The 17769-nt window shown below is 34.7% G+C and overlaps 1 protein-coding gene across 6 annotated transcripts in view; it reads left to right on the top strand.

The window, feature by feature from the left end:
* Positions 1-15586, top strand: part of COL11A1 (collagen type XI alpha 1 chain) — a 188536-nt gene extending 172950 nt beyond the window's left edge. For all 6 annotated transcript variants that reach the window (XM_063426068.1, XM_063426069.1, XM_063426067.1 and 3 more), the window contains 17 exons: positions 147-254; positions 348-401; positions 557-610; positions 914-967; positions 1876-1929; positions 2060-2167; positions 2601-2654; positions 3507-3560; positions 4178-4285; positions 5392-5445; positions 5732-5767; positions 6319-6372; positions 7316-7565; positions 9305-9417; positions 10961-11029; positions 11743-11976; positions 14842-15586. In XM_063426068.1, the coding sequence (XP_063282138.1) occupies positions 147-254; positions 348-401; positions 557-610; positions 914-967; positions 1876-1929; positions 2060-2167; positions 2601-2654; positions 3507-3560; positions 4178-4285; positions 5392-5445; positions 5732-5767; positions 6319-6372; positions 7316-7565; positions 9305-9417; positions 10961-11029; positions 11743-11976; positions 14842-14988 (1605 nt within the window). In that variant the 3' untranslated portion in view covers positions 14989-15586. The remainder of the gene's footprint in view (positions 1-146; positions 255-347; positions 402-556; positions 611-913; positions 968-1875; positions 1930-2059; positions 2168-2600; positions 2655-3506; positions 3561-4177; positions 4286-5391; positions 5446-5731; positions 5768-6318; positions 6373-7315; positions 7566-9304; positions 9418-10960; positions 11030-11742; positions 11977-14841) is intronic.
* The last annotated feature ends 2183 nt before the right edge of the window (positions 15587-17769 follow it).

Raw genomic sequence — 17769 nt, 5'->3', positions numbered from 1 at the left:
TGGAAGTCACTTAAGTAAATGGTTAATATGTGTTTCCTCAGGCAGTCCATTTTATATTAAAATTAATCATTACAATTAATTGCATGGCCTGCTGTGTTCTAGCCTCCAGATACAATACTTTGCAATTAATGTTTACTATTTTACAGGGACCTAAAGGTGAGAGGGGGGAGAAAGGAGAGGCTGGACCCCCAGGATCTGCAGGACCTGCTGGACCTAAAGGTCCTCCAGGAGATGATGGTCCTAAAGGAAACCCCGTAAGTAGATATTTGTACTTAAATGTTTTTAGTTTTTGATTTTTATAGTTGGCAACATAATTACATGCTATAACTTCCTCTCCTTTTTCCTAGGGACCCGTTGGATTCCCAGGAGATCCTGGACCACCTGGTGAACCTGGTCCAAGTGTAAGTGCTTTGTAAACATTCTGATCCTATGGTATTCTGTTCACATAACACAATTTGTGTCTTCATGTTATAACAGAATATGCTCAATGTATTGTCAAAGTCTAATTAGTTATGTGGATCTGGTATTCTAATAATACTTTGTATTTCCTATAAAGGGTCAGGATGGGAGCTCTGGGGATAAAGGTGAAGATGGTGAACCCGGACAGCCTGTAAGTATGGATTTTGTGCCTACTCGTGAGTTTTATGTACTGGTCTATAGCTATATGAATTATGTTTGAGAGCAGAAAACAGTCTGGTTTTGACAATGTAACAGTGTAAGTTCCTCTATATGCCCTTTAGGCATGAAGATGTTGGTTTAACTATCAATATTTTGTTGTTGTTCTTTCTTTAGGCAGGATATTAATATATGCTGTACTTGTAAAATAATTTAAGATGTAATGAAGTACATTCAACTCCTGTGTGTTCTAGCCTGGCAATTCTGTTTATTTAATTATATATTTCTTACATGTCAGGGTCCACCTGGTCCCTCAGGAGAAGCTGGACCCCCAGGCCCACCTGGAAAGAGGGTGAGTTGTTCACAATCTGCTAACAATGCTCTTTGCCTGTTTTGAAGCACATTTGATTTGCGATAAAACATGTAAATTTAAGTTTAAATAAAAAGACTGCACATCTGCATAAATAAATTGGGATACAAATAGATTTTAAGGTCAATAAAAATAAACATTGTTCCCAACGTGAACAAGATTTAAACAGCCGCTTCCATGAAAGTGCGCAGTGATGAATAATTATTGCATGGTATAATAGGATATTGATTCAGTTTCACCTAGTGAAAGTAACACAGAACAAAAGTAGGTAATAATCTGCAAATCACGAATAGGAAACAGTGTTTGTCTATATATTATTATGGGTTAAGCAAAAATAAATATATAGCGGTGATGAACATAATTAAAATCAAAATATAAACCACTTCATAAAAGTAAATTAGAACATGCCCTTCATGTCTGCATCCATTCTCACAATTCTATTGCACATGCTTTCTGCATGGCTTCCTAAAACCAAAAATTGTAAGTGCTATAATATACTCACTAACTATATTGTACTTTTTGTGTACTTTCACAAGCATGTTCCGTTTGTTCTCTGTCTTAATTTGTGTGTAAATGTATAGTTTTATGAATATGTTTGGCTATTTGTGCATACCCTACTTACGCAAAAGGATGCACAGAGATCATTTTGATTCTACGATTACCACCTTCTTCAGTGCAATTTAAGAATATAGTTAATATTTACAGCTTAATACTAACGTCATCAACAGAACAATGTGATCAAACTTAAAAGAGAGTTTCCTTCACACACCTCTGTTACATACATCGGTGATTTACAAATATGTTTATTTCGCTGATAATAAAGTTTCAACTGTTTCCCAAATAATGTTTAAGTCTAATCCTTGGATTTCTTTTAATGCGCTATATTTAAGGGTCCCCCTGGAGCTGCTGGAGCAGAAGGAAGGCAAGGAGAAAAAGGTGCAAAGGTGAGTGCATCAAGTTGGTAACCTCAAAACCCCCTACAAACAAATATGTTTACAACTGACTTGCGTAATTTCCACAAACTGTATTATGAGTAATGTTTTGGGAACCATAAAAGTGCATTGCTTATTTCAGGGTGAATCTGGATCAGAAGGTGCACCAGGGAAGACAGGTCCTGTTGGTGCACAGGGCCCTTCAGGAAAACCAGGACCTGAAGGTCTCAGAGGAATTCCAGGACCTGTGGTGAGTAAACATGAGTTTCACTCTTCAACGACACACTCTCTTAATAAACTTGGTTAATGTGCGATTTAGCTGAGTAAACCCCCTAGGGTAGGTATAAGCTAAATTCAAGAGGAAGATAGATAGTCATTATATTGTTATGGCTCTCAATGGATATATTAGCTATGTATTTACTATGCATAGTAATTTAGCCCCTTTGCACATTGCAAGCAGTGCATTTTTAGTATATTGTTTATTACATAGAATAATGTTTCATTGTCCTAATTGTACAATTAAGGAATGGATCACCGAACTAAAACCATGAACATCATATGGGACCCTGAAAAAAGCACAGATTTAATGCATGCCTAAAAAAATTACTTAAAATGTTTAATGTGAAAGGGTGATTTACGATAGCCTATTTACTCCCTAATTGGTCGTTTGTTTGGGTTAACAGGGAGAACAAGGTCTTCCGGGCGCTTCTGGACAAGATGGACCACCAGGGCCAATGGTATGCCTGCATCATACACTATATTATATCATAAATGTGTTCTCCTTTCTTGTTATAATGCAGAATTATTTTAATTGTGTGATGCACATAAAGTAATAATGCTCCCACCCTACCACACTCATAGAGAGTGTTCAGCCCATCTGAAATGTTAGTTGTGTTAAAATATCTTCCATCCAAAAAATAAAATGAAATGTATGTGCCACTGCCAGGAAAGGCTTCTATATTAGGCTTCCTAGCAGTCTTTAATAAGCTTTGCAAAATAATATGAAGGAGCATACTATAGTGGCCTTCTCCCCATGACAACTAATTGATATAGACAGAGCAGCTTGGGAAAGGAAATGAAGAAGGAACATATGTAATAGCCATCACAGATTATAATATATGACAACAACCGGACTTCAAGAACAGGTCAACTACTTTAAGTAGGCAATCAACTCTTCATTCCCAAATCGTATTGATTTTTTTTTTTACTCTAATGTAAGATAATGAATATAATTATTTCTCACATAAACAGCACATCACTTGTCATTGTGCCCTTCACCCTGTGTCCAACTCACATGTGAAACACTTAGTAAAATAAAGCATGACAAGATTGTTTAACATATGTCATGTGATATAAATGAGAAGGTTGCACAAGACAAACTATTTATAATCCACATAACACTAAAGATTTATTATACTATCCTAGGACAGCTAATTGCATTGCATTACGGTAGTGGTTAACCTCTGGAAAGTCAAATTGCTGAGTTTTGTTGTTTTATTTTTGGTTGTGAATGTCTTGTAAGTGTCCAATCCATTGATCTCTGAGACATCAAAAACAAATTTCACAAGTTACGAATATCTTTTATACAGGGACCCCCTGGCTTGCCAGGTCTGAAGGGAGATCCCGGCACGAAGGGTGAAAAGGTAATTTTCAAAAATCACACCTAATGTTGATCTATCTTTATACTGAACAAATAACTGATTGATACAGGAGTTATAGAATCTCAACCGGATATAGTGAGGGGAGTATTATATATATAGGGAGAGTATTTAGTGCATGGTTTACAGGAGAGTCTATATGGAACATTATCCATTATGTGCGTTGACTTTTAAGAAAGCAGATATCATATGTAGTAATCTGATCAGTAATAAGAGGTAATGTACATAGAGTTATAGGATTAGTCATAGGAATACATTTTGAGAATTATTGAAAGAAGTTATGTTGAGTGAAAAGATGTAGTTTAGTTGTGTTTAATGGCAGTATCTGAAAATTCATAAAGGTAATTCATAGAGAGCAGAAAGGAAAGTTAGAATGGAGGAATACATAGGGCCAGAATCAATTGCAAGGGCCAACTGCAGATGTTATGATGGCACATTTTACTGAGTTACAAGATTTTAACATATAGGTAATAAGGGCAGAGGCTGTCCTAAAAAAAGAATGTTACATACTACATCAAGTATATTGCTATAGAATTTATACATTCTGCTACATCCCAATTTTATCCTTTGTATTTAAATGTACAATTATTTCTCCTTCCTAGGGACATCCAGGTTTGATTGGTCTAATTGGTCCCCCTGGAGAGCAGGGTGAGAAGGGAGACAGAGGACTTCCTGGCCCACAAGGAACTCTTGGAGCTAAGGGCGATGTTGTGAGTATATAGTGCTAATAAAGAATACATATCATACTCACCTTTCATAACATAATTGTGGAGGAGATTACCACTTTTAAAGTCCTATTAATTGCTACAAAGACACCCGACATAGACTGCATACCCATCTAGCACACAGTTTGTTCATTCTATAGAAAATAATTACTGAAATAAAGAAAGAGACCATGAAAGAAAACATGCTTTAGTTAAATATATCTTGCACACTGACATTGCTATAGTTTTGATGTTGTCTGCCTTGTTCCTTCTAACTGGTTAATCATTATGCACACTAGAAGAATATTAGCTGTGCGTGTGCTTAGTAGAAGTCTACATTGTGGATATGTCCAAAGACTTGTACATTCTATATGTTCAATATGTAATGGAGAAGCATGTTAATTTGTTTAGGGATTTGGAGATCCCCCATAGCACTAAAAAAAGAGATAAAATTAACATACAGTGGCTGTCCCTGAGACATCAATCATATTTTTTCCCATCAATTGTCTCTTTGTTTGGTGCCACAGGCAAAACTCTGAACCCCAAAGTAAATCTGTTCAAATCTGTGAACAAAATGGCTGGAACATGCACTCATCGGTGTACTGCAAAATGTATACATAATAGTTATATAATGTGATTGTATTTGGCATTATACTGATTAGCCCATTTTCACTCCCATTTTTTTTGGTCGTTCAAATTGTTTTCCCCTAATATTTGCATGGACTAGTCAAACAATCAAATGAATGAGTGTCGGAAGTCTCAAGCTAAATTTCATTTTTTTTTTTAAATTGCTTTGGCCAAACCTGTCTAGTGCCCAGTAATGGTATAAATGGTGTAACCATGGTGTTACCAGAATGTAACATGAACAAAGCATTACACATCATGCCATACTTGGTAGGTGCCCTTATGAATACATTTCAAATACTGAAAAGTATGATAAAACCACAAACAATATGTGTTGGATATGCAAACATAGTATAACATGTACTGTTATCATAGTGGGTATGCTATACAGCGATTAGGATTATTTATTACTATTAATTTGTAGCTATATGCAACTATTACTGCCTATTTTATATCGCATTTACCATACTATTAATTATTCTTTCTAGGGTATCAATGGTCCTGCTGGTCCATCAGGTCCCCTTGGACCACCTGGATTACCTGTAAGTATAGCACAGTACAATGTAAACATGATCATAGAGATCACAGTAGTTTCTAATGCAGCAATAAAAAAGGGTAAAAGCAATTATTGATGCATAGGTTTAGAACTGCTACCGCTAATATAAGGTGTATTCTTTTTAGCCTAAAATATTACAAATTATGCAAATCATCCATGCTATTAAATAATGCAAAAGAGCTTTGTAATTTAGCATATTTGAGAGCATGCACTGTAAGGTATGTAGAAAATGCAACATACTGAGTTTTCCCAATTAATTTTGTCATTTGTAGGGTCCACAAGGTCCTAAAGGTTCTAAGGGATCAAGTGTAAGTATTCACATTTTATTTGACTTACCTTGCAATGCTTCTTAATTTTGTCCATATTCTTTCTACATCTTGTACACCTAAAGTAACCCACAACAATTAACATAAATATCAAATCCCTTTCTCAGCATCCCATTATATTGTCTACATGGTGTTGCTATGTCTTGCCCTTGTAACCTTCGACTTGGGTCTTTCACCAATATATCTTCTAGCATTCAAATGTATTCTGGCCTCTTCACTTGTATCCTTCAATTTCCCAAAATATCCTTCACCTGATCTCCAATTCTTCATAAAATATACATATAAATGTTCCTAGTTCTTCGTCCACAATATTGAAAGGTTCCACTTCTTTCAATCTAGATTACTATGACACTGTATAATTAGCTTTCTTTTATGTACATCCAATTTAAATGATCTTTCATTGTATTCCTTAAGCTTTCATCCTAACCCTAATACATGTACTCCTTTATCTTTCATCCACTGATTCACTCTTTCAGACTGTTCGGTATTTCCATGAGTAAATAAATGTTGTTTTTTCCCTCTCATCTTCATAGGGTCCTTCTGGTCAGAAGGGAGACGGAGGTATGCCTGGACCTCCCGGGCCCCCTGTAAGTGCTTCTTCAAAATGTGTATACAAATATAGTCAGAAAATAATAGAATAAGTGTAACTGGCACATTTAAATGCTGGGTCTAATACTAATGAACTATTGGGCAGAAATAAAACGGTCTATTTTTCCATGAATTCTCTTGTTATAATCAAGTTCACTGTGGCGTGCATGAAAAACAGTGAACTGTAATGAGTGCATTCACATTGCAATCTAGCTTATACTTAAAACTTTAAGCTAACTAACCTTTATTTAAGTACAAAATAGATCTATGAACTGAAATGCTTGAGTATTGGTAGTACAGAGTTATATTGTTTCATGTTTGGTAATATATAATCACACTATACAAACACAACAGAACCAAGTTAGAGATTACCCCAATTGTGAACTGTACCCCTTTTGGGGGCCGAATCAATGGTTTAAACTGATTAGTATGTTTATAAATTGGCTGTATGTATCATTTTTAGCCTCTTTTTCTTCTTTTTACACTTAAATAAGTTATACAAAAGGAAAAACCAACATTAGTTATTAACTATGCAGTAACAATTGGTAGAATGATGGCTATAAAGCCATCATAATTCAGAACTCCAAATATGGCAATATGCGTTAGTTGTATGAGTCTATTTAATACTGTGTGATTCTCTATTTAATACTCAGTACCCTTAACCCCGTAAGGACCAAACTTCTGGAATAAAAGGGAATCATGACATGTCAAACATGTCATGTGTCCTTAAGGGGTTAAAAAGTATCTGATTTTTGGACTTCTAGACCTATAGATGCCTAGAAATCTTAAATGTAAATTTTTAGTATTTCCTTAGTAAAACTATCTCCATGAATGAAATGATGTAATATTCATATGTGAGTAATGTTACCATAAACTGTAAGTGTCTTCAACTCTCAAAAAATGTGTTTTCTTTTCTTTATTATTCAAATGAATCTATATTAGGGTCCTCCTGGAGAAGTCATTCAGCCACTACCCATTCAGTCACCAAAGAAGACCCGAAGATCCTCAGATGATATGATGGCAGATGCCGGTGACAACATACTAGAGTACGCAGATGGGATGGAAGAGATCTTTGGTTCACTCAACTCCCTCAAGCAGGACATTGAGCGTATGAAATATCCCATGGGAACTCAGAACAACCCAGCTAGGACATGTAAAGACCTTCAACTCTGCCACCCTGAATTCCCTGATGGTAGGTGGTACGAGCCATTGAGCGCTGGAATAAAGAGATGCCAATGTAATCGCTAAGAAACAAATATTTGTAAAAATGTATGGGTTTGATGATGGAAAAATGACAATTAGACCATCTAGTTTGTTGTTTTACATTGAAAACACAGCATTTTAAAAATATTTTTAAATAACTCTCCCATTCTATTGGTTCCTCTTACCTCTGAGCTGGGGTTTCAAAACTATGCACAATCTCTGTATGTATCTAAAACTTTCTACTATACAACATTTTACCTCATGAAACGAAGACTGAGGGAATTCTTTTTGCTTATTTTTTTTATTTGCTTTAATCCATGAATCCAGCAGCCAACATAAAACTGCGCCACAATAATTGCAACGTATCACACCCCAGAATCCCTTGGATCCGGATCAGAGATGTTATACAAATATTTGGGAAAAACAATTTCTAATTTAATTCAGTGTCTTAAAAAAATACCACTAAAGCTTACTACAAATGTGTTGTTTTTTTTTTTTTTTGGGACAAACCTCTTAAAAATAAGATTTTAATACGGCATTCATCTTTTTTTAACAGACCTAGATAATCTAAACACATTCTGTGTATTTATACTAGATATAAATGGATAGAAAGATGTGTCTGTTCAATATTTACTGGGTCAGTGCTTACAGTAAGTATTATGCGACTTACACATTAATCTCTACAGCAATTTCCAATAAATGTACTCTGCTGTCACAAGACAGATGCTGTAAAATTTGCTTTTATCAGACTCTGCAGTATGCGCTTAGCTATAATTCCATCCATGTACATTGTTCATCTCTATGGCATATAAAGTGTTAATGAAAGATACCAAAGTATCTGAATGGTTCAGAGCACTGGGAGCTATGTATGTGTGGCTGCAGTTTGAATAGCAGTACATTTGTTTGTGTATTATGGAGGTAGCCTTAGCATTAAAGCAATATTTATACATGAATAGGGCTGCCATAGTCAATATGTTTCTTGGGCACGTATAATTTTTTTTCTTGTTGATGGGCAGCGATTGAAAAGTGGTCCTGTATGGTATGTAGCATTCATATGCTGTGTAAGAGTAGTCCATTATTATTTTGTGGGATTTCTCCTTGATTGATTTCTTTGCTTAAGCATCTGAATGCCACAAACCACAGGGCGGAACTTTATATGTTATGCCCATCAGCATAAAGACATAAAATGTATCAATGCAAAATATATGGATATGACATTCCTGTATATAGAGAGACAAGAGGTGCTTAATGAGGACATAAGTACAGCATAGATGCATTTTATACCAATGTATGCATTTATATTTTGACAATAGAAATATTGACTGTATGCGGCTCAGACCTGCACCTTATTATTTTGTTTTTTTTTAATAATTGAGGAATATCAATTTATTTGCTGCTCACTGTGGCTGTCAACCATACTTTGTTCTTTGGCTCCTGAATGAGTGGTGGGGTAGTTTAATGAATAACATGTGGAAGAGTTTATGGTAATTGCTATTCCTACACTTTCACTTGTGGGTGAAAGGAGTATATAGAAGATGTAGCAGGCTATGTGTCTGTTAAAGTACGAGGCTAATGAGGTAAAGATATTTGCCTGCTGTGACATTAAGGTCACAAGAGAAATGTCTGCATAATTCCCGCTGACTCCTCCTTTACCCTCACCTTCACCTTAAGGGTAATAGCCTTCCTCATTTCTATTCTTTTTTTTTTTCTTTTTTCTTAAATCTCCAGGTGAATATTGGATTGATCCAAACCAAGGCTGCTCCGGAGATTCGTTCAAAGTGTTCTGTAATTTCACAGCTGGAGGGGAAACCTGTATTTATGCAGACAAGAAATCTGAAGGAGTAAGTGATGCTACATGATTAACTCGCTGACTTGCACAGGGGTTAAACTTTCAAATGTCATGTTTGTTCATCATTAAATACTAATAGCTGCAAATAACTAGGTAACATTGTTGTTTAAAGCACAAGCTTCTTATTAAAAAAAGACATTATTTTAAATTCTAAATTATCCCTTAATTCATGAAATATGTTTTTTTTTTTACCCAGTAATCTGATGCAGATTGTGCTTGTGTACCCTTAAACGCCTGCTAACAACTGACTTTGAAAAAATATCTCCTGCTCAGCCTAATTGTAGATTTTTTGCAAACTACATTTTACCCTTAATTTATGCTCAGCCAAGTTCAAGAGCATTCCAGTTTTTTTTATTTTGGCCTAAATGTTGCACTTTAGCTGTCAAGCCACTACAGCTCAGTTTAGCAAAAACAAAATAACAAAAACGTAGCTGGCTTATGATTATTGCCCTTTTGACGTAAAGATTTTGAAATAACAGTATGAACTGTTTTCATTTTATTTTTTTATCACGATCCTCTCTTCTGCCCACCTACACCCCAGTGCCGGCAGATGGCTTACTTAAAGCAGCACAGTCATCCACCACAAACAACCACCTCCCTCAAAAAAATTGAGTATTTCAGAAGCATAGAATCTTTATGAAATACTCATGTTGACTGTGTTGGAGTACCATAGAAATTCCAACCCAGTCAAGAGATACACTGAGACAAAGTAGGGACTACTTTGACTTTATAAACGTCCAACTCCTGACACTTCTGGATACTGGGCAGAACTACTGTCATCTAGAAGTGTCAATTCCCCCAGCCGTCACTCACCAGTGAAGGCTGCACAGAACTGGCTTTATCTATGGAGGAACCTGTGGTTTCTCAGGATCCTCCATCAACCTCAATGCTGTACTCTCATGCATGCCGAGAGTACAGCAGTGACATCAGCTCCTGGCACTTCTGAAGAGGACCCACCGGAAGAAGATGGTGTCGTCTGCAAGGGATGGTGTCGTCAGCAATAATGTCACCATCGGGGATCTTTGCAAAATCTGCAAAGTCCCCAGACGATGACAGTGCAGCTTTAATAAACTAAGAAAAATGAGAAGGAAATGCCCAGATTTGAAAATGTATTTGATACACCATTATCTAGATTGATCAGCATTGAGAGACTCAACTATATATTTCTATGATTATGCTGATCCATCTATTATTGATGGGTTTCTTTGGTTAGCATATGGATGGTACAGCTAGTAACCTCATTTACATCGATGGCAGCAGACATTTAATTATCTAGAACCATAACCTAATATGTCATACACAGAAATGTATCTGAATGCTAAAGGTCTATTGTTCATAACATTTATTGTTGTATAGGCTAAGTATAGATGTAAAGATCTTTCCTATACAGTTATCTTTGCAGAGTGTCGCCTGGAATAAACAGGCATGGCTGCTGCATTGTATGTGGCGATCATTTCAGAATCTGCTTGTAGAATAGAGTATTGTTAGCAGATTGTCTCAAAATGCTTTTATTCACCTTCTTTTATTGAAAACAGGTACGGATATCCTCCTGGCCTAAAGAAACACCTGGATCCTGGTTCAGTGAATTCAAGAGAGGAAAGTTGGTGGGTGAAAACACGCGTTTCGAGGCTATCTACATTTCCACATATCTCCCCTCCCTATTTAGTTATTTACTCTTTTTATGACTTACAACCCAAACAACTCTCTTACTAATTAGATTCACACATGCCCTAAAAATTGTTTACGCAAAACAAGAACAGTCATTTTTTCATTGAGAGAGCTATGTTGTTATTTCAAACCATGGCATGAATAGAACACTTCTGTTTTCTATTGTTCTAATGGATGGTCTCAGCTAGGCTAAAGAAAGGCTAATGAAAGAAATACTTAAAAGAAAAAATATGATTTAGAGCTCTTTGAAAGGTACTAACAATTATATTAATATAAAAAGTAGAAGATATATTATGGGGGGGGAAACAAATGCCACAGGTAGAGAAATAGAAGAAAGATCTCCCCATACTAGACACACTCATAGAGGCTATAGTACCTCGCTAATATTCCATAACATCCATGAGGATCATATCCTGTATTGGAATAAATTGGACCTCTTCTACTTTGGCTTCTAACAGCTTCCAACTTGAAAGGTAGATCAGCACAAAATTCATAAACATAGTTTTTCTAACTTTTTCTTTAGTAATTACTATTCATTCACTGCCTAGTTATACACACTTTTCAGTGATTGATCTACTCATAGTGATCACAATTCTGATTATCAATAGACTAAGGGTTGCAAAACACTAATATCTGCCTTTGTCCCCAGCTTTCCTATGTGGACATTGAAGGTAACAGCATCAATCAGGTACAAATGACCTTCTTGAAACTGCTTAGTGCATCGGCCCGACAAAACTTCACATACAGCTGTCATCAGTCAGTGGCTTGGCATGATGTTGTGACAGACAGCTATGACAAGGCGCTGAGGTTCCTTGGATCCAACGATGAAGAAATTTCCTACGACAATAGTCCCTACATAAGAGCAATTCATGATGGCTGTGCGGTGAGTGTCTAGATGTCCTTGTATGGTGGTGTTTATATTTATAAGTATATAACTGAAATACATTAACACACTTGAATATGGTACAATAGCCAGTGAGGCAGTTGGAAGTTCAGTTAGTGTTAGTCAATAAAATAAGTAAAACTAAGTTGTCTAATAACAATATATATGTTCCTGAAAATGTATTAAAGGGAAGGAAAATCTCAAAAAATGTCCCCTTCCTTTAAAGCAATTCTATTATTACCGCGCAAGTGCTAAATGTGTGTAAACATCCTATAAACATAATACGGAGTAGAGGTTCTTAGGATGATCTGTATTTACATGACATAATACGATGGCTAAAAACTTTTGCTTGTATTTGCTGAGCTGATCAGCATGTGAATAATTAGCAAGTGCAAGAACTATAATTGACCACCTACCATATCAACAGACAACATGCACAAAAGTTGTTTAGCATTCACACCCTATGTAGAATTTGGTGTAATAATATGCAATTATTACATGGAGTAGCAATACTAGCAAGCAACTTAGTTTGGAAAATGTCCAGAAAATATTATTGGTGAGAAGCTTTAATGCTATGGAAAAGTGTATAATACATATAATGTAGTTGCACAATTTTAAAACTGGCTTTTCTGCTGACAATTAAGTACTGATTACGTGCAGCAATGGTAGGAGCTATGCAATCTTAATATTTCAATGAAACGGATAAACTGTACAGTGCTTTCCAGACCAATACACACGTCCCTGTAAATTAGCTGAACTAATTGCTTTTCCTTGCCTTTTTGATGGACCTCTGTTTTAATTTGTTTTGAATCAGTAATAAATATTATAGCAAGCATAAAGCAATTAGAAATCTCTATTGGTGTTGAGCTCTCTTGACTTATGGAAGTGTTTCCTAAGTCCGATGTGTTTACCAATCAATACATTTTCTGAATCAACAACAGCTCTGAAGCGCTAAATGTATTCAATAGACAGAACATTGGTGTAAAAGAAATATTTTATTTATTTATTTATACACTAAAAGACAATAAATGACGTGAGCTAGCACAGGCATTGCTTAAGAGGATAAGCTGTTAAGAAATTGTTTCAACTTAAGGGGGTATAGTAAGAGAAAGGACATTTTTCTGAATTCCCAGAATGTATTGTCAAGCATTGACTTGCTGCAGATATTTTAGTAATGATGTTGGGTGCATATATATATATACTTTTTTCAAGAATATTAAAAGAACTGGCAGTGGCCAAGGGTAAATAAAACAAACATCACATAAAACAAACAAACAAAACAAGTAAGTTGGGTTCAAAGTATGGTATCATTTTTGTGGGTTGCATTAATCAAGTGTTGATATTATCTAATATCTAATATCAATGGTAATAATGATATTAATCAGTATCTGAGTAAAGCAGTATGATTAGTCAAATGAATCTGCAAAAAATAATGTGGACAATAACAAACATTTTTTGAGGATAGCTGAAATGCATCTTATTAAGGCAATTTTCTCAGTGAATATAACACTTGTTTATTTGTATTATTCATGCGTTCGTGCTAATGAATTAAACCATTTTAGCTTCTCGGTATTTTCGGTCAAAAATAAGCCCCTTTTAAATAAAAAAAAGGATATTTAGAAGATAATTAATGGAGATTTATCTCTTCCCAAAATAAATTATATTTGAATAACTTCAACATAAGTAAACACCTATGTCATCATTCTTTTTCATGTGAACAGATGCTTTATAATGAACAAAAAAAAATGAAAAAACAAAATTATAAAAATAGCAGAAAATACGTTATTTCAAAGGATTCATTGCTTTTTATCCTGTTTCGCTTATGCTTGTTTATTTTCTGATAGATTGTGAAGACATCATTAGGTGAATAAAATTGCAAAGAGCGAGTGATATAAATTGCAATGTTTGATATGAGTAAAATAACACAGATTTGTCGTGACTTGAGAATCAACTTGCAAATTAAGGCCAGACTAGCAGAACTGAAATTAAAAAAAATTCAACACAGCTTAATTGGAGATTTTATCCACTTGTGCTATTTTAGCCTAAATTTTGCATGTTCGTTTTCAAGTCACCAGAGCTTGCTGTTTCTCGTCTCTAGCATGCCCATAATGTTATCATTAGTGGATTGTTTTTCGAGAATCATATGGAAATAAATATTTCAAAATCATCAGAAACAATAAATTTTCTCCCCTATTTTTTGTTTATTTTACATAAAATTACAAATAATGTTTTAAGGTTAAAGTTATAAACATATGGAAATTATGTAATTATGGTATGTATCTTGCATTACATTTTACATTAACAATCTAACTTTTACATATTTCAATACAGTTTAAAAAATCTATAATTTTACAACTATGTATACAATAGCATTAGCAACAACTATATTAAACAAATAATTACAATCCCAAAGTCAGGACCAGTTAAATACCAAGATTTCATTACATCATGTTATCTTGCTATGTAGAATAACAAATGGCATAGGTACAAAAAATGCTCTATTAAGATTTGTAAAAGACAAACATAGGTGTTAATAATTTAAAAACATCATATATGTTGAATAAACACCCTTCCCCAAAAAATGATTAAATGGGAACTGTCACTTATTTAGAATGTACGCTAAGAAATAAAACCTGAAAACAAAATGAGCAGTTCCATTTTCTTTTAAAATTATATTAAATATTTGGCAAATGATATAAAGTAGATATAACACTAACAAAGTGACTGTTGCTCTTTTAAAGTAACTCATCTGATATATAATCAAACTACAGCTTTTTACATTTTATAGATAAAGAACATATAGCTACAGTTGTGTTGCTGCATTGCAATCTGAATTAATACAATTATTTTTTTCTTCTGTTTCAGCTAAGAAAAGGATATGGAAGAACAGTTCTTGAAATAAACACCCTGAAGATAGACCAGCTGCCTATTGCAGATGTAATGTTCAGTGACTTTGGGGATCAGAACCAAAAGTTTGGATTTGAGGTTGGGCCAGCCTGCTTCTTAGGTTGAGACCAAAACGCGGACAAGCAGCTTAATCTAATTAAAAAAATTAAAATATGTAAAAAAAATTATGTTTTTTTCAACAAAAAAAAAAAGAAAGCGTCAGGCTTGATGGGATACTACCGAAGACGTGGTCACCACATGCAAGTTTTGAATACGGATGGTGCAGAGGGGAAGAAAATGATTAGAGAATTACCTAGGCAGAATCACATGACTTAAACTGAAAGAGCGTTTGCCAACATATGAAGGACTAATATGCAATACTCGAGGGCCAGCCATGGCTTCCTGCCATGTGAAACTTATGGTGCTGAAAAAATATCTTAAAGAAGCTTTGTCCATAACAGGTGCTATACATTTCTTGTAAATGGGTCGACCAAATATATCACGTCATATTTTTTTTTTTCTTCGTACCTAGTTCAAGGCTTGCATGTCCTTTTCCAAAACTTGCATGTGACTGTGGTTTGAGCCTTGTTCATTAGGAGCAAAGAAACATAATAGGTTCTCCACCGTGTCAAACAAATACAGTGTCTGTATTGTGCAAAATAATGTAAAACCAGTGGACCACAACCCATATTTTCTCACTCGAAATAAAGTCCCTTTGTATATATTGATGTGGAAGACCTCTCTTATTTGCTGTTGCTAAACAAAATAAATAAATATATATATTTACAGTCTTTATATATAAAGCCTCAGGTTGCCAAACTGGAAGACAAAATAGGAAATAATCTAAATTACCATTTTTTGTGCTTAGTTTTTGCAAAATGATACCATTTTTGGTGCAATATTTGGATGGTGCTAATACCTCATTCCAGGGTGTCGTGACATGCATGTATATACCTAAAATACTTTTTTTTTTTTTTCCTTTTTTTAATTATTATTTGTGGTCAGGGGAAATATGTATTAAAATAAATATTTCTGTATAAGATGTTTGTCAGTTCTGTGTGAAATCTATGGTCAAACGTGAATTTGTATGAATTTATGTATCATTGAGGCTTGTGCATTTTCCACCTTAATATTAAAACTAAACTGGAAACGGTTTTCTATGCATTTGTTCAGTGTTAGACAATACTTTTAAGAGCAGTTGTTTTAAAGCAATGTTCTTAGGTATTGTATGTTAGTGTTAATATTAATATCATACAGAAGAGAACACAGGAATGTACTGGGCAGCACTAGGCCCTCCGAATTGTAAATTGATGCATTTTAATTGTTTGTATGTCTGTGCATTTTAATGTATAATTTATATACATGTACAAATATGCACATACGTATAAACCTAATATGTTTAGGTCATGTGATTCTACCTGTTTCCATAGCAATATAAGAGGGGCTGCTAATTACACAGGTTCATTTGCCATCTAAATATTTCTGATTACAATTCTAAAGTTATTCTGGTTTTCCTCCCCTTTCTGGTTTAAGCTGGAAGTAAAGATAATGATTTTAACTTTTAAAAAATAAAATTATTTTGTAATTATTTTTCATAATATATGTAAGACTTGAAAAGTGTGTGTTACTCTTTCATAAATAAACTGTTAAATTAATTGGTCTCAGATCCCACTAGTTCATTTCCCAGTGACATTTAATTAACAGAAAAAAGAATTAAGCTTTTTTTTTTTTTTTTTTTTTGCTGTTTAAAGTCCTTTATTTTATTTTTATTTCTTTCCCAAAATGTGTCACTTTCACCGCAAAGAAGTTTTGAGAATGTTATCAATAAATAAATTCAAGTCTTGTTTAAGTTAAATGTCCTTTTCATTTCTTTAAATGTTGCATAGATACAAATCAGGTTCCTAATATCACATCTGTCTTGAATGGAGCCCACCATAAGTCAAACTGACTGCTATTTTAGCAGGTTAAAGGTATCAAGTCAAGCTTTTGTTGAATTAACCCCTTAAGAATCAATTTCTTAATTACTTAAAGGGACACTGATCATTCCATAAACACTTCAACATATTTAATTGGTTATGTTACCTGGAGTCCACAAGTGCTGTATCTCTCATCACTACTAAACAGTTTACTCAACCTTTAGTACAGGGAGTGCAGAATTATTAGGCAAGTTGTATTTTTGAGGATTAATTTTATTATTGAACAACAACCATGTTCTCAATGAACCCAAAAAACTCATTAATATCAAAGCTGAATATTTTTGGAAGTAGTTTTTAGTTTGTTTTTACTTTGAGCTATTTTAGGGGGATATCTGTGTGTGCAGGTGACTATTACTGTGCATAATTATTAGGCAACTTAACAAAAAACAAATATATACCCATTTCAATTATTTATTTTTACCAGTGAAACCAATATAACATCTCAACATTCACAAATATACATTTCTGACATTCAAAAACAAAACAAAAACAAATCAGTGACCAATATAGCCACCTTTCTTTGCAAGGACACTCAAAAGCCTGCCATCCATGGATTCTGTCAGTGTTTTGATCTGTTCACCATCAACATTGCGTGCAGAAGCAACCACAGCCTCCCAGACACTGTTCAGAGAGGTGTACTGTTTTCCCTCCTTGTAAATCTCACATTTGATGATGGACCACAGGTTCTCAATGGGGTTGAGATCAGGTGAACAAGGAGGCCATGTCATTAGATTTTCTTCTTTTATACCCTTTCTTGCCAGCCACGCTGTGGAGTACTTGGACGCGTGTGATGGAGCATTGTCCTGCATGAAAATCATGTTTATCTTGAAGGATGCAGACTTCTTCCTGTACCACTGCTTGAAGAAGGTGTCTTCCAGAAACTGGCAGTAGGACTGGGAGTTGAGCTTGACTCCATCCTCAACCCGAAAAG

The sequence above is a fragment of the Pelobates fuscus genome, chromosome 7, assembly GCF_036172605.1.
Source record: "Pelobates fuscus isolate aPelFus1 chromosome 7, aPelFus1.pri, whole genome shotgun sequence".
In the NCBI taxonomy this organism is placed as follows: Eukaryota; Metazoa; Chordata; class Amphibia; order Anura; family Pelobatidae; genus Pelobates; species Pelobates fuscus.
The sequence above is the reverse complement of the archived record's forward strand: the minus strand, read 5'-3'. Positions and strand labels throughout refer to the sequence as shown.